We start from the raw sequence: 24,883 nt of genomic DNA on the forward strand, positions 1-24,883 counted from the left end.
AAAGTTGTCAGTATACACATGTTATTTAGCAATATAAAAATGTGTAAAGCCCAGAAGGAACAGCTAGTAAAAAGACAAGCCATAACCAACAAAATTTTAGTATCTAGACTATAAAAGGAACTCCTATAAGTCAATAAAAATACATAAAATAATTCATTAGAAAAATAGGCAAAGACATGAACATGCATTTCATAGAAGAGTCATTACAAATGGCCAATAAGGATTTGAAGAGATACTCAAGCCTGGTAATCAGGGAAATTCAAATAAAACCACAGTGAGACACTATCTCATACTCACTAGGATTGGCAACAATTAAGAAATCTGATTATATCAAATGATACACAAAATGTGGATCAACAGGAACTATAGCGTTGGTAGGAGTGTAAACTGGTAAAACTCAAGCACATTTGCACCAGGAGACATGTACAAGGCTATTCATAATAGCAATCCAAATGTCCAATGAACAGAGACTGGATAAATGCATTGTGGTATCATATTAGCTTCCTATAGCAACTCTAAAAAGTTACAGAGGCTTAAAACAGAAATTTCGTCCTCCACCATGCTGGATGCAAGAAGTCCAAAATTAGTATCACTGGACGAAAATCAAGATGTCAGTAGGTCCATGCTTCCTCTGGAGGCTGTAGGGGAGAACCTGTTCTTTGTTTCTTCTGGCTTATGGTGGTGGCTGGCATTCCTTGTCTCACAGCCTCACAATTTCTCCATCATCTTCACATTGCCTTCTCTTTTGTCTGTCTTCTGCCTCCCTCTTATTACACACATGATTGCATTTAGAGCCTGCTCCCAACCCCAAAACGTTCTCCCTTTACACAATCAAAATACATTTAACCCATCCCAACATCTTCGAAAGTCTTAATCCATCAAAATATCAACTCAAATCCAAAATCTCATCTAACTATAATCAGCTCAGAATCCCTAATCTCATTATCTAAACCGAGTATAAGTGAGACTCTGGGTATGAGTTATTCTGGGGAAAAAATTCCTCTCCATCTCTGGAACCGTGACACTAGAAACAAGTTGTCTGTTCCCAAAATACAATGGTGGGACAGGCACAGTATAACAGTTATAGACATTCCTATTCCAAAAGAAAGAAAATGGAAGAGATAAAGGGCAAATTTCATTAGTATTTTCAAGGCCTAGGTGAATCTGTCATTCACAGTTCCAGCCTCTGCATCCTTGACTCTGATTTCTAGGCCTGAGGCTCTGCCCTCTGGGCCTGAGGCTCTTCCCTTTGAGTCATTTTTCCTTTTTCTTAAAGGCAAGCAAATGGTTGAAGCTGAGTAGTTTTATAAACCCATCTCCTGCCTGTAGAATTTTGGGAGTCCAACAGCCTTCCCTCATTTCATTGCCTCTGTTCTTTTCAGTTCAAGCTGGCAGCATTTCTGCCGGTATAACATTCTCCAAGGCCTTATGGGTCTCCTTTGTATGTCACAGAGACTCACATCATTAGAGTCTCCCACAGATCTTTCCTGGAAAGTATCATCTTTTATCCCTGGCTTCTGCTGAGATGGTTGAGTGGCTCCACGGGTCATACACCTAATATCCTCAGCACTGGCAGAAGGCTGTCCAACCACACCCATGGCCTTCTCTCTAGAGCACAGTTTTCTAACAGTAAATCACCTAATTTAACATCTTTTGCAACTTGGATAGGCTGCAAATTTCCAAAATCAAGTACTGGTTCCTTTTTGCATAACAGTTCTTTTCTCAATATATTTTTTTCTACAGGTTAGTATAATCAGCAAAAAGAAACCAGGTCACATCTTTAAAATTTTTCTTCAAAATTGCCTCAGCTAAAATCCAAGTTCATCACTTAAAATGCTGCTCTTCACCACTGTAGGACACAATTCAGCTAGACTTTTTCTACTGTATAACAGAGATCACCTCTCCTTCGGTTTCCAGTAGCATTTTCCTCATTCTGGTCTGAGCCCTCACTGGCAGAGCCTTAAACATCCATATCTCTACCAATAGTTTGTTCGAGGCAATCTAGGCTTTTTCTATCATGCTTCTCAAAATTCTTCCAGCCTCTACCCATTACCCAATTGCGAAGCCATCTCCAGGTTTTAGCTATCTGTTACAGCAGCAGCCCACTCTCAGTTCCAAACCTCTGTATTAGTTTCTATGGTAACTGTAACAAACTAGGTGGCTTCAAGCAACAGAAATTGATTTTTCACCATTTTGGAGGCCAAAATTAGTGTGAGTAGGCCAAAATCAAGATGTTGCTAGGTCTGTGTTCCTCTGGAGGGTCTAGGGGAGAATACGTTCCGTGCTCCTTCCAACTTTTGGTGGCTGCATACATCTGTTGGCTTCGCTCCAGTCTCTGCCTCTATTATCACATTGCCTTTTCCCCTTCTGTAAGTGCCAAATTTCCCTCTTCTTCCCTCTTAAAAGGACACATGTGGTTGCATTTAGGGCCCACTCCGATAATCCTGACCATCTCCACATCCCAAGACCCTGAACTTAATCATATCTGCAAATACCCCATTTCCATATAAGGTAACATTTACAAGTTTCTGGGATTAGGACCTGATATTATGGGGGTGGGGGACATTTTTCATCCTATCAGAGTTATATTCTTATGGTGGAATATTATACAGCATTCAAAAGAATGAATATTTATATGACTCTTATTTCTCTCCCTTCTAGAATATAAGCTCCATATGAGCAGGGCCTTGTTTTACTCATTTTTGTATACTCAGTCTCCATAGAGTGACCACCAGGTAAGTGGTACCCAAGAACTATTTGCTAAATGATCTACTAAAATGGATAATAATGAAGAATAATACAGGTAAACAGAAATATTTATGGTATAACATTAAGTGAAAAAGATGCAAAAAATTGAAATACGAAATAATTATTTTTATGTAAAAATATTCTGTGTTTAAAAAAAAAGACTGAGGAGGTCAGTGAAAATGGAGTAGGGAACTCCAAGAGTTCGTCTCTTCACAAAAGCAGCTAATAAACTGCAAAACTGTCAGAATCAACTTTATCAGAACTCTGGAAACAAAATAAAGTTTACAGCAACCAGGTGAACACTTAATCAAGAAATAAGTAGCTGAATTTCAGTAAGAGAACTTTATGATATTTTAACTTACCCTGGCCCATCCCCCACTCCCCAGCTTTGTGGTAGCCTTGAAGACAACAGCCTGCGTTCCTGTTCTTAGCATTAGAGGGAGTGGAATGGACCTTCTACTGAAAGAACTGTGGTTGTTTGTTTTGACCTCTCTGGTGGTTCCCTGGACGTCTGGCTCAAAGGACTAACCTTATTTTTCCCAATTCAGAACTCTCTGTTACCTTGGGAGCATTTATTGAACGTATACAAAGTCTATTGTATTAGATGCTGTCATCTGGGTAACATTTGGAGAAAACAACAAACAAACCAAAAAGCTTAGGAAGAAAGGCTGGAGAATGAGATGCTCTAGGGATAAGGGCTTTGAAAAGCACCTACCTATTCATGGGACTAGAAGTCCACATGCCTGCCCAGGGCTGGAAGCATGCTCAGAAAAGACACGAGAAGGCTCTAAGATCTCATGTCTAGCTGATCTTCAGGCTCTGAGCAAGCAGGAAATGAAGGCTGAAGCAGTTGTAAACTGCCTGGCTGAGTATTTAAAGGTACGTCCCAACATACATACAGGCTCATCTGCAAAGACTTTCATGGCTGTTGTTTCAGGCATTTAAGGAAATCTCTGTCAGATCACTAGCTGACCACTAGCTAATGGAAAAGACTTCGGTGGCCACAGACAACAAAAAATAAACTTTACAAAATTAGTTCAGAAAAGTTAATCAACTAACAAACAATTTCTACTACAAGCAGCAAGAACAAGGCCTCGCATGGTAAAGAATCTGATTTCCAGAGTTGCTACATTATAATACTAAAAATGTCCAGTTTAGAACCAAAGTTATGATGCATGCAAAGAAATAAGAAAGCATGACCTATACATGGGGAAAAAAAAACTGTCCTTGAGGAAACACAGATATTGGATTTAGTAAACAAAGACTTTAAATCAACTATTTAAAATATTTTCAAAGACCTAAAGGAAACCATGTACAAAGAACTAAAGGAAACCATGAGAACATAACACTAAATAGAGAATATCAGTAAAGAGACGGAAGTTATAAAAAGGAAACAAATAGAAGTTCTAGGGTTGAAGAATTCTAATTGAAATGATTCACTAGTGAAGTTCAACAGCAGATTTGAGCAGGTAGGAGAAAGAGTCAGCATACTTGAAGATAAGTCAATTGAGATTACCCAGTCTGAGAAGCAGAAAAAAGAAAAAGAAGAATGTGAAAAAAATGAATAGAGCCTAATCTGTGAGACACCACCAAGCATATGTTATTAACATATGCATAATGGAAGTCTCAGAAAGAGAGGAGGAAGAGAAATGAGGGGAAAGAATATTTGAAGAAATAATAGCTGAAAACTTCTAAATTTTTTTTTTTTTTTTTTTTGCGGTACGCGGGCCTCTCACTGTTGTGGCCTCTCCCGTTGCGGAGCACAGGCTCCAGACGCGCAGGCTCAGCGGCCATGGCTCACGGGCCCAGCCGCTCCGCGGCATGTGGGATCCTCCCGGACCAGGGCACGAACCCGCGTCCCCTGCATCGGCAGGCGTACTCTCAACCACTGCGCCACCAGGGATGCCCCTCTTCTTTTAATTGAATAAAAGATTCTTTAAATTCTATAGTGCTTTACAATTTTCAAAAGTTTCACACATATGGTTTCATATAATCCCATAATAACGCTTTCCCCCCCCACCACCACTATAATGCCCCAACATACTAGAAAATTGAATCCAGCAACATATTAAAAGAATCATACTTCACGGCCAAGTGAGATTTATCCCAGGAATTACAAGAATGGATCAACATATAAAAATTAATCAATGTAATGTACTGTGTTAACGGAATGAAGAAAAACAACCACATGATCATCTCAACGGATACAGAAAAATAATTTGATAAAACCCAACACCCTTATGAATGAACCTGGAGGATATTATGCTGAGTGAAATAAGCCAGTGACAAAAAGACTAACACTGTATGATTCCACTTATATGAAATACTCAGTGTAGCCAAAATCATAGAGACAAAGTAGAATGGTGTTTGCCAGTGACTGGGGGAGTGGGGAGTTATTGTTTAATGGGTTTAGAGTTTCCATTTCACAAGAAGAAAAGTGTTTCAGAGATAGAGAGTGATGATGGTTGTACGTTATAAATATATTTAACACCACCGAACTGTACACTTAGAAATGGTTAAGATGGTATATTTTATGTTAAAGATATTTTACCACAATAAAAAAAGGTGGGGAAAAAAACACCTAACACACTTTCATGATAGAAACACTCATAAAACTAGGACTAGAAGGGAACTTCCTCAGCTTGATAAAGGACATCTTTGAAAACCCACAGTTAATATCATACTTAATGGTGAAAGACTGAGAGCTTTCCTCCTAAGATCAGAAACAATATAAGGATGTCTGGTTTTGCCACTTCTAGTCAACATTTTACTGGAAGTTTTAACTAGGGCAAGAAAAAGAATTAAAAGACATCCAGATTGGAAAGGAAGTAGTAAAACTATCTCTATTCACAGATGGCATGATCTTATAGATAAAAAATCCTTGGGACTTCCCTGTTGGCACAGTGATTAAGACTCCAATGCAGGGGGCCCAGGTTCGATCCCTGGTCGGGAAACTAGATCCCACATGCATGCCAGAACTAAGAGTTCACATGCCACAACTAAGGAGCCCTCCTGTCGCAGCTAAGACCCAAAGCAACCAAAATAAATAAGTAAATATTAAAAAAAAAATCCTAACTCAGGGCTTCCCTGGTGGCACAGTGGTTAAGAATCCACCTGCCAATGCAGGGGACACAGGTTCGAGCCCTAGTCTGGGAAGATCCCAAGTGCTGTGGAGTAACTAAGTCCATGCACCACAACTACAGAGCCTGTGCTCTAGAGCCCGTGAGCCACAACTACTGAGCCCACGTGCCACAACTACTGAAGCCCGTGTGCCTACAGCCTGTGCTCCGCAACAAGAGAAGACACTGCAATGAGAAGCCTGGGCACTGCAACAAAGGGTAGCCCCCACTCGCCACAACTAGAGAGAGTCAGTGCACAGCAACAAGACCCAACGCAGCCAAAAGTAAATAAATTAAATAAATAAATTTATTTTAAAAAATCCTAACGCAGAAACTATTACACCTAGTAAGTGAATTCAGCAAAGTTGTACAATATAAGATCAACATACAAAAATCAGTTATATTTCTATACTAGCAATGAACAATCTTAAAATTAAGACAATAATCCCATTTAAAATTGACAATTCCGTTTTAAATAGTATCAAAATAATACAATACTTACAAATAAATTTAACAAATACACTGAAAACAGTGTTGAAAGAAATTAAAGAAGATCTTAATAACAGACATCCCATGCTCATGGAGTGGAAGACAATATTGAAAAGAAGGCAGTGTGATCTACAGATTCAATGCAATCTCTATCAAAATGCCAACTGCCTTTTTTACAAAAATAGGCAAGTTGGTCTGAAAATTTATACGGAATTTCAAGGGACCCTGAATAGTCAAAACATTCTTGAAAAGGTAAAACAAAGTTGGAGACTCACGCTTTCTGATTTTAAAACTTCTAAAAAACTACACAATAAAAACAGTGTGGTACTGACATAAGGATAGATTTTTAGATTAAAGGAATAGAATTGAGAGTCCAGAAATAAGCCTATACAACTACTGTCAATTGATTTTCAACAAGAGTTTCAAGACCATTCAATGGGGCAAGAATAATCTTTTCAAATAATGGTGCTTGAATAACTGGATATCTGCATGCAAAAGAGTGAAGTTGGGGGCTTCCCTGGTGGCGCAGTGGTTGAGAATCTGCCTGCTAATGCAGGGGACACGGGTTCGAGCCCTGGTCTGGGAGGATCCCACATGCCGTGGAGCGGCTGGGCCCGTGAGCCACAACTGCTGAGCTCGTGCGTCTGGAGCCTGTGCTACGCAGCAGGAGAGGCCGCAACGGTGAGAGGCCCGTGCACCGCGATGAAGAGTGGCCCCCGCTTGCCACAGCTAGAGAGAGCCCACGCACAGAAACGAAGACCCAACACAGCAAAAAAAAAAAAAAAAAAAAAAAAAAAAGAGTGAAGTTGGACCTTTACCTCACACCATATACAAAAATTAACTCAAAATAGGTCAAAGACCTAAATGTAAGCACTAATGCTTTGAAACTCTTCAAAAAAAACTTAAGGATAATTTTGTTGTTTTTTTAAATAAATATTTTGTACTTATTATAGGTAAAGTTTTAGAACCGTGGATTTGGCAATGGTTTCTTAGATACAACACCAAAAGCACAAGCAACAAAAGAAAAAATAAACTAGACTTCATCAAAATGTTAAAATCTTTGTGCATCAAAGGACATTCTCAAGAAGACGAAAAGACAACCCGGAATGAGAGAAAATGTTTGTAAATCTTATGAGATACATATACATCCTATAAGGGTTTAGTAATCAGAATATACAAAGAACTCTTACAGCTCAACAATGAGAACATCATCCAATTGAAAAATGGGCAAAGGACTTGGATAGACATTTCTCCAATGAAAATATACAAATGACAGGCACATGAGATGCTCAACATCATTTGTCATTAAGGAAGGGCAAATCAAAACCACAATGAGATACCACTGCACACCCACTAGGATGGCTTTATTTTTTTTTAAAAAAAGGGGAAATAACAAGTGTTGGAGAGGATGTGGAGAAATTGGAACCCTCATAGAGTGCTGGTAGGAGTGTAAACTGATACAGTCACTGTGGAAAACAGTTTGGTAGTTCCTTGAAAAGTTAACCATGGAATTACCATATGACCCAACAATTCCACTCCTAGGTACATACCCAAAAGAATTGAAGACGGAAGTTTAAAAACAAAAACTTGTACATGAATATACATAATAGACAAAGAATGAAAAGAATCCAAATGTCCAGCAACTTATGAATAAATACATTATGATACATGCATAAAACTGAATGTTATTCAACCCAAAAAGGAATGAAGCACTGATCCATGCTAGGAAATGAATGAATCTTGAAAACATTACTCTAAGTGAAAGAAACCGGACACAAAAGGGCAAATATGTGTGATTCCATTTATATAAAAGGTCAAGAATAGGCAAATCTATAGAGATAGAAAGCAGATTAATGGTTGCTAGGGATTGGAGAGAAGGATGAATAAGTGACTGAGTAATGGGTACTGAATTTCCATTCAGGATGACAGAAATGTCCTGGAATTAGATAGTGGTGATGGTTGAATAAACTAAAAGCCGCTGAATTGTTCACTTAAAATGATTAAAATAGTGAATTTTATAGGATGTGAATTTTACCTCAATATTAAAAAAAACGACTGGAACGAAATACATCAAAAGGATACCTTTGGTGATTTGCGGGGTTTTTTTGCTGCTCTATATTTTCCTAAGTGTTTACAATAAACACTTAGTACAATAATAAATCTCCCTTATCTCTGTTGTCATCGTCTGAAGCTAGCCTCTCAAACTCTCATGTCCACACAAATCTCCTGGGGACCTTGTTAAAATACAGATTCTAGGGCACAGTGGTTGAGAGTCCGCCTGCCGATGCAGGGGACGCGGGTTCGTGTCCCGGTCTGGGAAGATCCCACATGCCGCGGAGCGGCTAGGCCTGTGAGCCATGGCCGCTGAGCCTGCGCGTCCGGAGCCTGTGCTCCGCAACGGGAGAGGCCACAGCAGTGAGAGGCCCGCGTAACGCAAAAAAAAAAAAAAAAAAAATACAGATTCTAATTGAGTAGGTCCAGGGTGGGGCCTGGGATTCTGGGAGTCTAGTTTATTTAATTTCTAAAAATGCTTCTGGGCTTCCCTGGTGGCGCGGTGGTTAAGAATCCACCTGCCAATGCAGGGGACACAGGTTCGAGCCCCGGTCTGGGAAGATCCCACATGCCGCGGAACAGCTAAGCCCGTGCACCACAGTTACTGAGCCTGCGCTCTAGAGCCTGCAAGCCACAACTACTGAAGCCCGCACGCCTAGAGCCCATGCTCCGCAACAAGAGAAGCCACTGCAGTGGGAAGCCCGCGCACTGCAACGAAGAGCAGCCCCTGCTCGCCTCAACTAGAGAAAGCCCTCATGCAGCAACGAAGACCCAACGCAACCAAAAATAATCAAGTTTGTTTAAAAATAAAAAAGCTTCCAAATGATGTTTTTGCAACTGGGCCACAGACACCTCCCAACCCTCCGCTCCCACGCCCCAGGCAGCCAGGCTCTAGAAGTCAGCTGCAGGAGGGCTAGCACAGAAAGGACCATTGCTTCTGGACGCCTCCCCAGGGAGCTTATGTCGTGCAGGACATATTTACACTAAAAAGTTATTCATTATTTATCTGGAATTCATATGTCACTGACTGTCCTGTAGTTTTACTTGCTAACTCTGGAGCCCTGGCCTGGGGTAGAGAGAGGTTGGAGCTGCGGACGCCAGGCAACCTGTGTCTGAGGCCCATCAAGACAACTCAAGGCCGCTTGCTTGGCCGTCCTGTTGGCCCAGCAGACAGTCACCCCCGTGGTTCACTCCTCGACGGCTTGCCCTTGTGCTGTCCTCCCCCGCTGCCCTTGGGTCTGGCCGTCTCCTGAGGAAGGCTCCCCTGGAAGACGCAGACGCAGAGCAGGCTGCCTGGTCCAGTCGCCCACCTGGTACAGGAATCCCCCTCCAGGGCAACCCTGACAGGCGGCCTTACCCCAGGCGGCCCGGTGGTCAGCAACCTCGGGCCAGGAGACAGCTTTCACAGTCATTACCTCTAGGGCTGGGGACCACACAGACTTGGGTTTGAGTGGGGACTTAGGCACGTTACTTACTTTCTTTCTGGGCTCGACAACCACCTGTCACAGGTAGATAACACTTCCTATTCCCCAGTTCTGATGATGAGCCGATATCATTTCTTTTTTTTTTTTCTTTTCTTTTTAAATATTTATTTATTTGGCTGCACTGGGTCCTAGCTGAGGGTGCTGGGACATGTGAACTCTTAGTTGTGGCACTGGGGAATCTAGTTCTCTGACCAGTGATCAAACCCAGGCCCCCTGCATTGGGAGCCTTAGCCACTGGACCACCAGGGAAGTCCCGAGCTGAGATCATTTCTAAAAAGCACTAGTGCACTGCCTGGCACCCAGTAAGTGCCTGAGTCACCGGAGAAGCCATTGTTTCTTGTTCCCTTTTCCTCCCACGATACCCAGCACAGCACTCAGCTCAGCTGGTATTTAGTGCTTGCTTGTGGAACTGAAACTCAGGAACCTGCTGGAACAGTGAAAAGACACACTGCTCTGACCTAGACCATGATGTGTTATACCTCCCAGCTCCAACTCTAATTTCTGTGACTCGAGGCAAGTCGACTTCTGCCTCTACGCCTTGCTTTCTTTGTCTACAGCATGTGAAACTGCTAACATGCCCATTGGACAGATGAGGAAAGCTGAGGCTCCTGACTTGTGGTGAATGCATGACAGCATCCTGTGCTCTCGCACCCAGTGCAGTACCCTCGGGGAGCCCTGCCCTGGGACGCTCCTCTTCTTCCTCCCCTGCCCATTAGCCCCGGTCCTGAGCTGGTGGGCTGGGGGTGTGGTTGGCGTCTGTGCCTCACCTGGCTGGCCTCAGGGGGGTAGAGTCCATGGGGACGGGGTAGCTTGGAGATCCCAGTGTTCTCCCGAAGGCTGTGGTGAATGCTCTCGCCTTGTGTCTGTAGCTGGGCCAGCTCTGGCCTATCCCAGAATTCCTATTCGGGCTATTCTGTTGTCTTTGGCAGGACTGGGCTTGGTGGAGCTGGACCTGGGCGTGTCCCAGCCTCTCTCTGCCTCTCCTGGTCTCTGTCGTCTTCCTGCAGGAATCAGAGCTCACGTGTTCATATCTTTGTATGTTGAGTCTATGTGGCCCTTCAGGGATCAGGGCTGCCTGGCCCCAGGGTAGAGGTGTTGTCTGTCTTGATTCCAGGCCCCAGGCTGGCAGTTTCCCTCACCACCCCTGTCCAACTGTGCCAAGACCTCTTCTTTTCTTTCTCGGCTTCTGTCCTGTTTGTACTGTGATTGGCCCAAGAGAGGGTTGTGGGCTGGCAGGTGCCCTACACAGAGCCTGGGCAGCATCCAGGCCTGGCTGGCCCACCCCAGGGCCCCCTGTCACTGCCCCCAGCCAAGCTGGGTCCCCTCCTTCCTGCCCGGCTGAGACAGGGCCTGGAAGGGCACAGTGGCAGGCCGTCTGTGATGCTCCTGTTGCCATGGTTATCCTAGATAAGAAGGCCATAACATTCTGCCTCTGGAACCTCCACCCATCTGACCAGCTCTGCTCTGCCTGCCGCCGGAGATGGCTCTCTGTTGGGGGGCTTGAGAGCACGGGCTCTACTGCAGTCAAAGTCTCTTCCAGGCATCCCCCATCCCTTGGACCTCCCTTCAACCCCAACAGAGACCACTACCCTAACTGGTAAGACTCTCCCCCTCAGAAACTGACCTCCACTGGAGAGGCGATGATGGGTGGTGGAAAAGGCACAGATTCAAAATCAGAAGACACAGATTCCAATTCCAACCTGGCCCTTTATAACCGCGTTACCTTGGACAAGGCGGGCTTTGGGAATTCCCTGGCGGTCCAGTGGCTGGGACTCTGCACTTTTACTGCCAAAAGCCTGGGGTTCGATCCCTTGTCCGGGAACTAAGATCCCACAAGCCGTACGGCCAAGGTCAAAAAAAAAAAAAAAAAAAAATGTGGGCTTTGAACTTCAGTGTCCTCCTCTATAAAATGTGGATAATAACGCCATACTTAACTGTCCCTCAGTAATGCCTCTGTGACTTTTCATGGGCTGTACTCCTGATATATAGTGCTCTTCCATCCTTCTCAACTCAAACTCCTACTCATGCTTCATGACCCAACTTAAATGCTCCCATCTCTGAAAAACTTTCCCTGACCTCTGTGTACTTGGCACAGATATTAGGCCTTGCCTCTCTGTGTTAGTTATTTAAGTGTTTTCCTGGTTTTTACTTAACCATGAGTTCTTTTATTTTTTAATTTTTTTTTTTTTTTTTTTTTTTGCGGTACACGGGCCTCTCACTGTTGCAGCCTCTCCCGTTGCAGAGCACAGGCTCCGGACGCGCAGGCTCAGCGGCCATGGCTCACGGGCCCAGCCGCTCCGCGGCATGTGGGATCTTCCCAGACCGGGCAAGAACCCGCGTCCCCTGCATTGGCAGGCGGACTCCCAACCACTGCGCCACCAGGGAAGCCCTATTTTTTAATTTTTAATTAATTTTTGTTGGAGTATAGTTGATTTACAATGTTGTGTTAGTTTCTGCTGTACAGCAAAGTGAATCAGTTATATATATATACATATATCCACTCTTTTTTAGATTCTTTTCCCATATAGGTCATTACAGAGTACTGAGTAGAGTTCCCTGTGCTATACAGTAGGTTCTTATTAGTGATCTATTTTATATCTAGTTATATATATATGTCAATCCTAATCTCCCAGTTTATCCCTCCCCACCCTTTCCCCCTTGGTAGCCATAAGTTTGTTCTGTACACCTGTCACTATTTCTGTTTTGTACATAAGTTCTTTGTAGCCTTTTTTTTTAGACTCCACATATAAGTGATATCATATGGTATTTGTCTTTCTCTGTCTGACTTGCTTCATTAAGCGTGAATTCTTGGAGGCAGGAATCAGATTAGGCTCAGTTCTGTTGCTGGAAATAGTTTGTTGACTGACTACTTTGCGGAATGGAAAGCAGAAGAGACCGACACTGATGGGGTTGGGCCCCATCCTTGCAGGGGTCAATCCTAGGGCCTTTGTCCGAGATGGCTTGAGTCAATCAGTGCTTGCTGTGGCCTTTCTGTGTGCCTGAGCCAGGCCTGACTGGCTGGGGACATTTTCACGGCCAAGACCCAGTGGGAAAGACAGTGGCATGCCTGGGGTGTGCCTGTCTTAGCAGTGGGGTGTGGCCAGGAGCAGCTGCTCATGGGGTGTCTCTGGGGATATCCTGGGGCATCTGGGAGGGAAGGGGGCTGGGGTAGCACAGTCAGCTGGTCCTGCTGGGATTTGGGGGAATTGCCAAGGAACCTGTGGTTCAGGAAAAGGGAGGGAGGACTCCAGTGTCTCCCAACTCCCTCTCTATAGCTGCTTGTCAGGCTCAAGGAGATGAAGGTGCCATCCAGTGCCAGTTCCACCGTCCACCCAGGCCCTGACCAGTGGACCAGGCTTTCCAGGACAAAGCCCGCTGGCCAAGGGCGCCCTCCAGTGGCCACCACAGGGGAGGCAGGAACCTGACTCCACAAAGGCAGGTGGTTCATTTATTCCACCTAATTGAACATCTTCATGCCGGGTTTGGTGCTGGGCACATGTTTCAATTTTAATTTTAAAGTATACTTATTGGGCTTCCCTGGTGGCGCAGTGGTTAAGAATCCGCCTGCCAATGCAGGGGACACGGGTTCGAGCCCTGGTCTGGGAAGATCCCACATGCCGCAGAGCAATTAAGCCCGTGCGCCACAACTACTGAGCCCGCACGCCTAGAGCCCGTGCTCCGCAACAGGAGAAGCCACCGCAATGAGAAACCTGCGCACCGCAACAAAGAGTAGACCCCGCTTGCTGCAACCAGAGAAAGCCCGTGCGCTGCAACGAAGACCCAGTGCAACCAAAAAAGTAAAAATAAATAAAATAAATTTTAAAAAAATACAATAAAATAAAATATACTTATTAATCATCTGGTAAATGGAAAGCTCTCTCTTGAGCGTTGATATGCGCTGGGGTGGGGTGGGGGAAGAGGGAATACAAGGAAGGGAGAAATTCCCTCACAGCAGCGATCCTCAACCTACACCGTCAACTAGACTCACCTGGGGAACTTGAAAAAACACCAACCACTGGGCCCCACCCAGACCAATTGACTCTGGAGGGTGGGGCAGAGGCACCAGGGGTTTGTAGATGTTCCCCAGGAAGAGTGAACAGGCACGAGAACTCTCTGGTTTGGAGAGTTGACTAAAACGTTTCCCGTCCGTCATTCTCACCCAGCTGCTGAGGTAGGTGTTATTCTCCCATTTCACAGATTAGGAGACTGAGGCTCAAGTGAACCTGCCCCTTTCCCCAGTTCAGTTAAGGACAGTTGTGGGGACTATGTCTCCCACAGCACAGGCAGCAGGGATGCAGCAAATACTCCTAAAAGATGGTCCCTGATCTCTGAAGAGACTCCCTTATAACAATAATGGTGTGATTGTTTGCTGTGATAAGAAAAGTACCCAAGGTTGTTGTCAAATAATTTTTTTTCCAGACAGAGAATTATAAAGGCAAAATACTGTGCACAAAAATCGCCTGCAATCTCAGCACTGTTAACCATGAGGAGTATGGGGTGGGGGGTGTGGGGACAGGTAGGAAAGGGGAGAGGGAAGGAGAGAGGGAGGGAGGAGGGAAGGAGCGGATTTATGGTAAGGCTCAAGGTCACATTGTAAATCAGGGCTGCGGAAGTGTGGCTCAGAGACCACTGGCATTATAATCTCCACAGTGCTTGTGAGAAATGCAGCATCCCTCAGGTCTCAGAATCAGACTCTGGAGAAAGATCCTGAGAAGCTGCATGTTTAACAAATATTCCAGGCTCTTCTTACAGCCACTGAAGACCAAGAGCCACTGCTGCTTCAAGCTTTCACTTAATACAAGAGGAAATACATCCTAGACCCCCATCACTTCTAGCGACTTAGGGGAGGGTTCTCACATATGGACTGATGTATTAAAATGTATGAAACCCACTGTTGAGATATCAACCAGCTGTCCTTGGGGACCTGGGCACATACTTCCCTATTGCACAGGCTAGTTGGGAAATGCAGAAACACTGCTGTGTCATCCCACACCAGGCCCGGCCCCCACGCAGCAGCCCCCTTGCCCCCCTTCTCCTTCCATAACTATAAACCAACCTCACTGGATCCTGCCAGCCAATCACAGCCCGAATAACCTATGATGTCACCAGCAGCCAATCAGAGCTCCTCACGAGTATATGCTGAATTCTGTCATCTTAATGAGGTGATGGAATTCTAAAGCAACGCCATGCTTTTCACAGAGGGACACTGAGGCACAGAGAGGAGAAGAGGCCCACGCAGGGTCACTTCACCAGGTGGCAGAGCCAGGACTAGAAGCCAGGACTTCTGCCTGTGGTCCAATGTTCTTTTGGGTGCCCAGAGTGCTGCCAAAGCCCACAGGGCCTGGGCGGAGGCTCCCCTCTCTGGATGGCTCCTGGCACAGGAGGTGAGGTCCAAGGCCCTGGCCCCTCCTCCCCACAGCTCTCCCTGCAAGCCCTCAGGGGTCAGAAACAGATCCCTCAGTCTCCGGAGTCTAGGGCCCAGAGGAAATGGCAGGGTAGTCGGGGCCCACGGTGGAGGGGGGTTGCCCCCCATCTCAGCCCTGGTCTCAGCTCAATGCCCCTCACCCCCGGAAGGAATTAGAGGCCAGACTGTGCTGCCTGCTGCTTAATGGGCAGATTACGAGAAGGGGGCCAAGACAAGGGTTCCTTTGTGGAGGCCCTGGCTTAGGGAGTCAAGTGACCACTTAGCACACACGTGGGCAGTGCCAACCCCTAAGTGGGCAGGGGCACTGGCCAGAGGACCCCAGAGAGTCCCACCAGTCCTGTGGCCAGACCTTTTGTGGGATCGCCTGACCAGCCTGGAGCCCCAACTGTGAGTAAGGGTTACCCCAGAAGGCTGGGCTGGGACATTGAGAGCCTTTGGGGTAGATAACCTGTACATGTGCACATGATGGATACACACAGGCAGCACACGTGCAGGTGTGCGGGCACCTGTGTGTCTGTGCAAAGGCCCTGAGGTAGAAATGAACTTAGGGAACACCAGGCACAGAGACAGCCAGTGCGGCTGCATCAGAGCAGGTAGGGGGAGGATGGGGTGCCAAACATCGCTTCAGTAAATTTTTATTGAGCACCACCTATGAGTACACAATAGGAGCTCCATTCCCAGGAGGGAATAGGCAGTAAACACGCAGGTAGCATGCAAAATATAATGGCAGTTATAACATGATAAGTGCTGTGTAGAAAAATGGAGCAAGGCGAGGGGAAGAGAGGGCCAGCGGTACTAGGATGTTATTTCCAGGTAGGGTGGCTGGGGGTATCCTTTCTGAGGAGGTGATCTGAAGTGGGAGTGAGCCATACAGTTAGATTAGGACGAGCATCCCCCAGGAAGGAGGATCAGCATGTGAAAAGGCCCTGGGGCCACCATTCAGTAAACATCTCCACCAGCCAGGCTCTGTTCTGGGCACGGGGAACAGGGTGGTGGCCAAGGCTGACCACGCCCCTTACCAGTTCTCACTCCAGGGTGATGGAGCTGGGGGAGCTACTGAACATGATGGGCTCATAACTCAGGAAGGAGCCCAGCATGTGGACATTTCTGTTGTTGCCTTTGTGGTACAATTTAAGGGCACAGACCTCTCTGTGTCTTCTGTGCCAAGGCTATGGACGGTCCCTGAGCTCACTTTCCTGGATTCTTGGAGGTCACCTCACCGCCCCCCTCCCAGTGTCCAGATGGGAGAGCTGAGGCCCAGAGAAGGGAAGGGTCCTGGATAAGGTCACTCATGTGTCCTGGACAGATTCTGAAGAGGTCCCTACTCCTTCCTGGCCCCCCCATCAGTATCCCTCTCTGTCTGTTCACCAGCACCCAAGCCCACCTGCTGCAGCTCAGTGCCTGGCCATGACCGTCACCTACTCGAGCCAAGTGGCTAATGCCCGTCTAGGTTCCTTCTCCCGCCTGCTTCTGTGCTGGCGAGGCAGCATCTATAAGCTGCTCTACGGCGAGTTCCTCATTTTCCTCATCTGCTACTACATCATCCGCTTCATTTACAGGTACGGGGGACAAGCCAGGGCTTGGAGCTCCTGGGTGCCTCCCAGCCATCTAGGCGGCCAATGCACGAGACAGATAAGGCTGAGCTGGGCTTGTGGTCAAACCGTGGGGCCTGAGGCCTGGGGGCTGGGGAGGAGAGAAAAGGAGGCAGCCTTGGGGGACAGCTCAGTGTAGGTCGGAGCATCTCAAACACGCTTTCCTCAAATCGAGGGAGGGGCATTGGAACCCAGGCCTTACCTAGTCCCACTCAGTCAGCCTGTTTCCCTGAATCCCACATAGTCTCACAGGCCCATATCATACTTTTTTTTTCCCAGTAAAAATGTGTATTTAAACAATAAAAGACAGCTAAAACCACAGAATATATGATAGCATTTTTAATGGAAAAAGCATTAATGATGGCAATGCATTGACAAATATCAAACACATAAACCTCTTGAGTTCATAATGATAATCCTAATAACAAAGCATGTTCATTTCCTTTGGTTGTTACTAGGGTGTCAATATACTTAAAGAAAATTAAGACTTTATTTTTTAGAGCAGTTTTAGGTTCGTAGCTTAACTGGGCAGAAGGTACAGCGAGTTCCCATATACCCCACCCCTCCTGCCCCACCCACTCAGCCCTCCCCCATTATCACCATCCCACCCCAGTGTGGGACATTTGTGATGACAGATGAACCCACACACACGGACACATCATTGTCACCCGAAGTCCATAGTTCACCTTAGGGTTCACCCTTGGTGTTGTACATTCTATGTGGTTGGACAAATGCATAATGACTTGTATCCACCGTTACAGTGTCGTACAGAACAATTCCATTGCTCTGTGCTCTGCCGATTCATCCCTCCCTACCAGATATTTTTTTTAAAGACCAAACACTCATTTCAACCTGCTTTCAAACAACTGTCTTTTGGATCCTTTAAAAAGGTCAGTGGTGCCTAAAGCTGACCCCTTCAGCAGGACCTTCCTTCCTCCACCTTATAGAAAACCTCCTGAGGGTTTCTCCTCCAGGCATGGAGCAGAGGGCCCATTGGGGTTTCAGGGCGGCGGGAGAAAGAGGGGGACCTGGCTCAGGCCAGAGGAGGGGCCCCAGGCAGGCCAGTGAAAGGGATAGGGAGGTGAGGCTGCCACCCTCCTACCCCGGGCCTGGCTGGACCTGGGACCGGTCTCAGCCATCCCCTTCCAGTATCTACACATCTTTCCCCCCACCCCCCGCCTCCCCCAGGATGGCCCTCACGGACGATCAGCAGGTGATTTTTGAGAAGCTGACTCTATATTGCGACAGCTACATCCAGCTCATCCCCATTTCCTTCGTGCTGGGTGAGCTCCCCCTTCCGCGTGTTGGGGTCCCAGTGGCTGCTCCAGGCTCCAGACAGGCAGATCATGAAGAGCTAGCTGGGGAAGGCCAGTGGCATGTCAGCGCCTCTCGGTGGTTCAGGGCAACGGGGAGCCTGCAGCCAGAGGGACTGAAGTTAGACATTAGGAAGGCTGTCCTGCTGTTAGCACTCAAGACCCCACTTTCTTTTTTTAAATTTTATTATTATTTTAAACATCTTTATTGAAGTATAACTGCTTTACATTGCTGTGTTAGTTTCTGCTAAGACCCCACTTTCTGAGGGCAGCGCCGACATTACAGTAGTCTCTGGAGCCTTGCGCAGGAGGGGAGGTATCTGGCGGATTTCTGGGAAAGCAAGCGGGGCCAGAGAGAGAACTCAAGTCTCTCGTGCCTTCACGCGAAGCTCTGATGGTCTCCCCTTCCCGAGCGCCCTCCAGGAGGGTTGGTGCTGGGCCCAGCCCCATTAGAAAGATGGAGAAACCGAGGCGTCGCCCTCGCTGGGCTCTAGCCGCAGCGTGGGCCTTCGCCCCTCGCGCCCCCGCCCCCCTCCCGCCCAGGCTTCTACGTGACACTGGTCGTGACCCGCTGGTGGAACCAATACGAGAACCTGCCATGGCCCGACCGCCTCATGAACCTGGTGTCGTGCTTCGTCGAGGGCAAGGACGAGCAGGGCCGGCTGCTGCGGCGCACGCTCATGCGCTACGCCAACCTGGGCAACGTGCTCATCCTGCGTAGCGTCAGTGCTGCGGTCTACAAACGCTTTCCCAGTCCCCAACACCTGGTGAAAGCAGGTGGGCGGGGCCTGGAGAAGCAGTGGGCGGAGCCAGAGGCTGACAAGGGCGGGGCCGGAGCTGCAGATGGGTGGAGTCAGAGGCCCCAGGGCTGAGGATTGGGTGGGACCAGGAGCGGAGTGGGGTCGAGACCTGGGATGGCGGGGTGGGGGTGGGGGGCGGGGACCTGAATTGGGCGGGGCGAAGTCAGGGGTCTAAAGGTGGGGAGAGGCCAGGAACCGACTCTAGGAGGATAGGGCTTTGAGATAGGGCTAAGGCCTCTTGAGGGATGAGGGAAGAGTGAGGGTTGAGGGCCAGAGTGGGGCTTTGGGAACTGGGAACTGCCCTTCCCCTTCCTGTTTTCCGGTTTCCAGTCTGTACGTCAGCAGTCTCACTCTCTGGCCTTGCCTGACCTGATCCTGGTTAATAAGACAGATCCCTCTCACGTACTCAGCCCAGAGCAGCACATAGTAGATACGACGCAGTGATAATTTGTTGAAAGAAAGAGGATCGCAAAGGAGCTCTGAGGTCCCTATGGGCTCAGCAGGGACTTGGTTTGAACTCTGGGTCCCACCCAGCAGGGCCTGGCCAGCCACCCCTTCTGCAGGTTCCCCTACCCACTGTCTTCTCCACTCTACCCCGCAGGCTTTATGACCCCCTCGGAACACAAGCACTTACAAAAACTGAGCTTGCCACACAACTCATTCTGGATGCCCTGGGTGTGGTTTGCCAACCTGTCAACGAAGGCCTGGATTGGAGGTCGAATCCGGGACCCTGTCCTGCTCCAGAGTCTGCTCAACGTGAGCCCGCTACACACATGGGGCTGCTGCAGCGCGGGGAGGGTCACGCCCCACGTGGAACAGGTTTTCTGCAAAGAGGAACTTTGAGCCTCTGAGGGTCTTCCCAGAGCCTACCTTGGGACTGTAGGATCTTTTCCAACAGGATTCCGTGGCCCAAGGTGGCCCCTTTCCAATTTCCCCTCCCCTCCCCTCTCTAAAGTGAACCTCTGAGATCCTGGTTCCTTTTTGATATTGAGGAGGCTGAGGCACAGAGAGGTTAAGTGAGCTGTCCATGACCACACAGCCAGGGCTGGACCATGAGCACGAGACCCTGGTATCTGCGGAAGAGCTGGGGGGTGAGCCTGGGAGAGCAGGTGATGGTCAAAGGCCCAACCTTCCCTCCTGCCCCCCTAGGAAATGAACACCTTGCGTACTCAGTGTGGACAGCTGTATGCCTACGACTGGATCAGTATCCCACTGGTGTACACTCAGGTGAGGACTAGGCTGGTGAAGCTGCCCCTTTGGGAAACTGAGGAGGACCCGGGAAGCAGCCTATGATGGGAAGGGCTCACTCAGAGGCTGAAGAAGAGGCTCACCCTGGGGAGTCAGGTCTGGACTTTGCAGGTTGTCTCTAGTGCCAAGTTCAAAGGGTCCAGGTCCCTGCCTGGTCCAGGTGGTGGAGGCAGTGTGATCATCCCCATTCTAAAGGGGAGACCACAGAGCCTGGGGAGCTTCCTGATCGCGCGGTCCCCACGCAGCCCATCTCTGCCGACGCCGCCTCTGCCTCCCAGGTGGTGACCGTGGCGGTGTACAGCTTCTTCCTGGCTTGCCTGGTGGGACGGCAGTTTCTGAACCCAGCCAAGGCCTACCCCGGCCACGAGATGGACCTCGTTGTGCCCCTCTTCACATTCCTGCAGTTCTTCTTCTATGCTGGCTGGCTGAAGGTAAGCCTCCCCGGGACAAGGCCAGCTGTGGCCCAGGGAGTCATGGCCAGTTAGGAGAGGAGGGGCCCTACATAGTGGCTTTGGAGACAGTGGTCAGGCGAGAAGGGCATCGCTGAGGGGGGTGGAGAGGTGGACATGGCAGGAGCCAAGGTCTAAGGGTGGGAGCAAGGCTGCAAGGGGTTCCACCTGAGGACTTCCAGAGCCTCACCTACCCTCAAGGTGGCGGAGCAGCTCATCAACCCGTTCGGAGAGGATGATGATGACTTTGAGACCAACTGGATTGTCGACAGGAGTTTGCAGGTATGACGGGAGGAAGAGAGCCTGCCCCATAGTCCCTCCCCAAACTGGACCCGGGGGGGGGGCCCACAGTTCTGTAGGGAGGCCTCACAGTGAATGGCCCAACCATTTACTCACAGGATTCTCAGCCTAACTATTGAGGCTACAGGCTGCATCAGTCTCTCCATTTCACAGGAAGGGAAACTTGAGGCCCAGAGAGAGAGCAGTGACCTCTCCAAGTCACCTGGCAAATTCATGGTCCTGCTTGGGCTGACCTGTTGGACTTCTCCTTCTGTCCCCGATGACCAGGTGTCCCTGTTGGCTGTAGATGAGATGCACCAGGACCTGCCACCGATGGAGCGAGATATGTACTGGAATGAGCCAGAACCACATCCCCCCTACACAGCCGCTTCTGCCCAGTCTCGTCGGCCCTCCTTTTTCGGCTCCACCTTCAACATCAGGTGGGAAGTGCCAGGGAACCACTTCGGTGGGTAGAAAACCCCAAGTGCGAGGGCCTGAGAGCTTAGAATATATTAGTTAATGCATATTGGGTTCCTATTGAGTGCTGGGCGTTGTACTAAGCTCTTTACATATATTAGCTATTCCCCCCCCCCAATAAACTTGGTTTGTTTTCTCCAGTTTTCAGATGATTAAGACCAGGTTCAGAGAGGTTAAGTCAGTTGCCCAACCCAAGGTCACATAGCTAGCAAGCAGCACAGGTGGGCCAGGTATGTCTGGGTCCAACTCCACACCCTTAACCCTTACCTTGTGCTGTGTAAGGACTCTTAAAGCTATAAGGGCTCTTAGGTAGTCTCCAATCTAAGCCCCACCCCTTATCCAGAGTTGAAAACTGAGGCTTAGAGAGAGAAGGGACTTACTCAAGGGCAGTCAGTGATTAGTGATGCATCTGGGATGTCAGGGCCTGGTTCCTGACTCTGGTTCAGAGCTATGTTTCCTGATAAGCCAGGGTGTTGGCATGGGGAGTGGGAGTGGGGCTCCCTGGGCAAGGGAGCGAGCAAGAGGCTGGGTCATCACAGGGACCTTCGGAGCAGACTTCTTGCTACAGAGTACGGGCCTCAGGTCAGCCCACAGCAGCCACATTTTCCCCCACATGGGTCCTCTTTCCCTGATTTGGTTAGAATCCCTTTTGAGCTGTAGCTGGGCCATGGCCGGCTGAAGAGGCGCCCCAGACAGCTCTCTCTCCCTAGGATGACAGAGTGGAGAGGACTTCGGAGAGTGTTTGCTGCATCTCGGGGTCTATCCCATCAAGGTGTTCTTCCACAGTATTAAAAGCGCTGTTCTCTTTTTAAGAACCGAATATCCTATTCAGCTGTAATTAGAATTAGCTAGAGTCTCTAGTTGGTGTGAGGAAGGTTTGGATAAGAGATCAAATGATCAAGGATGGAGGCTTGCTTAGGTCAGAAACATTGCTGGAGGTCGCCTCTGAGTTTTCCATGGTTGGTAGCCCAGCTGCTGGGGAAGGAGGATAACAGAGAATAATAACACATAGACCTTGCCTCCAAGAAACACACGATTTAGTGAGGGAGTTCAAACCCAGGGCCCAGACTCTGGATACAAGGTACAAAGTACTGGATGCCTGGGCAAGGGACAGAGTATAGAACAGAGATCACCTTTGGCTGCCTGAGAGCTGGTCTCCAGCTGGACCTGGAGCTGGGCCTTGAAGCATGGGGAGAATTTGGACATGGGCAAAGGTGGCCACATTCACGGGTGGGTAGGCTTTCTCTTGCAGAGTAAAGGCTTTAGGCTCCCAGGAAGCCAGACTTCTCTCTGGGGGGATACTGCTCCCCAGCGGGAACCACAAACCCCTGGCTCACTCAGTCACTCCTGGGCCTCACGTGACCCTCCATACCTGGGGAAGAGCCGTTCAGACAGCCTGGAGTGAGGGGTTTCAAAGGGAAAATGTGGGTGCTGAAGAGGAAGCCCTGAAATACCAGGCTAGGGAGTTTGGATGTTAACATGGGCAAGAGGGAGGAACCACAGAACAGTGAGGCGAGCTCGGCCAGGAGGGATTCATTGAGAGGTACAAGATGGATCAGCAGAGAGGCGAGTCAAAGCTGAGGTAAGGAAGACTGTGTCCTGGGCCTTGGGCCAGAGGGAGAAGAGAGGGTAAGGGAGAAGTCAAGTCAGGCTTCAGGCCGTTGTCTGCCCACTGACCCCCGAGTCTCCTGTTTCTTTCCAGTCTGGATAAGGAGGATTTGGAGTTCCAGCCAGATCCGGAGGAGGAGGAAAGTGCTCACACTGGCATCGCTGGCCGCTTCCGAGGGCTGCAATCCCACGACCGCCAGCCCCCCAGGACAAACTCAAAGACCAAACTACTGTGGCCGAAGACAGAAGTCCTCTCCCACGAGGGCCAGCCCAAGAACCTCGGGAGAGACGGCCAGGACACCAGTGATCAGGAAGACGTCAAGGCCTGGAAAGGGGAGGATGCCTTCAAGTCCGCCGTGCTATACGGGAGGTCAGGCTACCACAGTGCCCCCCAGACACCCCTCAGCCACACCCCTATGGTCTTCCCACCTGGACAGTCAGCACCCTCAAGTCTTCGCAAAGTCTCAGGCATGGATGACACCGTCAAAGACCAAAGCCTTCAGCCTCCAACTCCCAGGTCCAAGAAGAGCTTTGAATTGCTCCCAGAGAGTGCTGGGGCCTCAACGGAGCACCCGGAAGTGAGTCACATGAGGAGGAAAACTGTTGAGTTTAACCTAACAGACATGTCAGAGGCCCCTGAACATCTCAGAGAACCGCATTTGGGACAGTCGACAAGCAACATACACACTATACTCAAAGATCGTGGCGATCCCTACTGGGCCTTGGAAAACAACAGGTCTGTCCTCTACCCACACCAGGGTCACTGAACCCCCCAGCCCACCAGGGGTGGTCCCCACCAGCTTCCGCTGCTCTGAAGCCCACCCTACTCCCAGTTTTCCTATGGCTCTGTGGCTGCCAGGCCATGCCCAGCACTGGCTTGGGCACACACCTGGCCGCCACAGCAGGGGCTCTAGGGAAGTGTTGGCGACTTTTGCTAATTTCACCCGAGAGCCTGACTCACCAAGACTTCTCTGGGGCCCAGGGATAGGAAGACGAGGTTTGCACCGACAAGAGTAACGCCAAAGGGCCACTAGGCCAGGCTTACATGGGCTGACGATACCAGTGGGCCCAGCTCACCTTAAGCAGGGGTGGCAGACACAGAAACACAGGCAGAACTCGGGGCTCTAGACTGTAGCCCAAGAACTCGACTTACTGGCCAGGCTTAGCTGGGAGGTCGCATGAGCCCTCCTCCATAACCAGTGGTGGCTCTGAAGCCCTCCTGGGAAGGGTGCCACACTCCTGGGAACTGGCAGATGAGGTGGGGGACAATCCAGGTCCCTTGGGGCATCTTACTGCTTTGGGGACCTCACCAAGACTTCTGAACTTAAATGAGCTCTTCATGCATTTTTGAGGTCAACCTAAAGTTGTCACGGTACCACCAGATGTTTGCCTTTATTCCAGATTCCCCAGATGTTCACTCACCCAATTAGACCCAGCCCCCCACCCCAGCCCCCCATCACGATGTGAAAGGGAAGTGTAACTTCTCATTTCTTATTATTCTCAAGCAGTTATTCTGAGGTCAGAATACCTAGCTTTGTATTGAAAACTGAAAAGGCTGAAAAGGCCTACCACCTGTCATACTTCTCAGGGCTAGCTGGAAACTTACAAATCACTGTGGCTGGTTTAGGAAACAATGTTAATGTAGTTGGTTAGCAAGGACCCAGACGGCTCCCCAGTCTTCTAACACTACTCACTGGTTAATATTCAAGATGTCTCAACCTCTTCCCTCCTACTGCAGCTATTTTCCTATTGAAATGAAGGTCTTTCCATACTCATGTAAACTTTCCTCAAATTCTCACT

The 24,883-nt window shown here is 48.6% G+C and overlaps 2 protein-coding genes across 3 annotated transcripts in view; one reads left to right on the top strand and one right to left on the bottom strand.

Annotated features, from left to right (window-relative positions):
- Positions 1 to 11,218, bottom strand: part of RAB3IL1 (RAB3A interacting protein like 1) — a 42,176-nt gene extending 30,958 nt beyond the window's left edge. Inside the window, exon 1 of one of the 2 annotated variants that reach the window (XM_073809061.1) lies at positions 10,660 to 11,218. In XM_073809061.1, coding sequence (XP_073665162.1) covers positions 10,660 to 10,688 — 29 coding nt within the window. In that variant the 5' untranslated portion in view covers positions 10,689 to 11,218. The remainder of the gene's footprint in view (positions 1 to 10,659) is intronic. The other variant, XM_073809063.1, reaches the window with a different exon arrangement.
- Positions 11,219 to 15,118: 3,900 nt separating this feature from the next.
- On the top strand, positions 15,119 to 24,599 carry BEST1 (bestrophin 1). Its single transcript, XM_033860811.2, has 10 exons — positions 15,119 to 15,276; positions 16,689 to 16,876; positions 18,098 to 18,192; positions 18,766 to 18,999; positions 19,624 to 19,778; positions 20,172 to 20,249; positions 20,549 to 20,701; positions 20,921 to 21,001; positions 21,287 to 21,438; positions 23,178 to 24,599. Exons 2-10 carry the CDS (start codon positions 16,725 to 16,727, stop codon positions 23,848 to 23,850), a joined length of 1,773 nt encoding a protein of 590 aa, XP_033716702.1. The 5' UTR covers positions 15,119 to 15,276; positions 16,689 to 16,724; the 3' UTR covers positions 23,851 to 24,599.
- Positions 24,600 to 24,883: the final 284 nt, after the last annotated feature.

This window comes from Tursiops truncatus, chromosome 8 (genome assembly GCF_011762595.2).
Source record: "Tursiops truncatus isolate mTurTru1 chromosome 8, mTurTru1.mat.Y, whole genome shotgun sequence".
NCBI lineage: Eukaryota > Metazoa > Chordata > Mammalia > Artiodactyla > Delphinidae > Tursiops > Tursiops truncatus.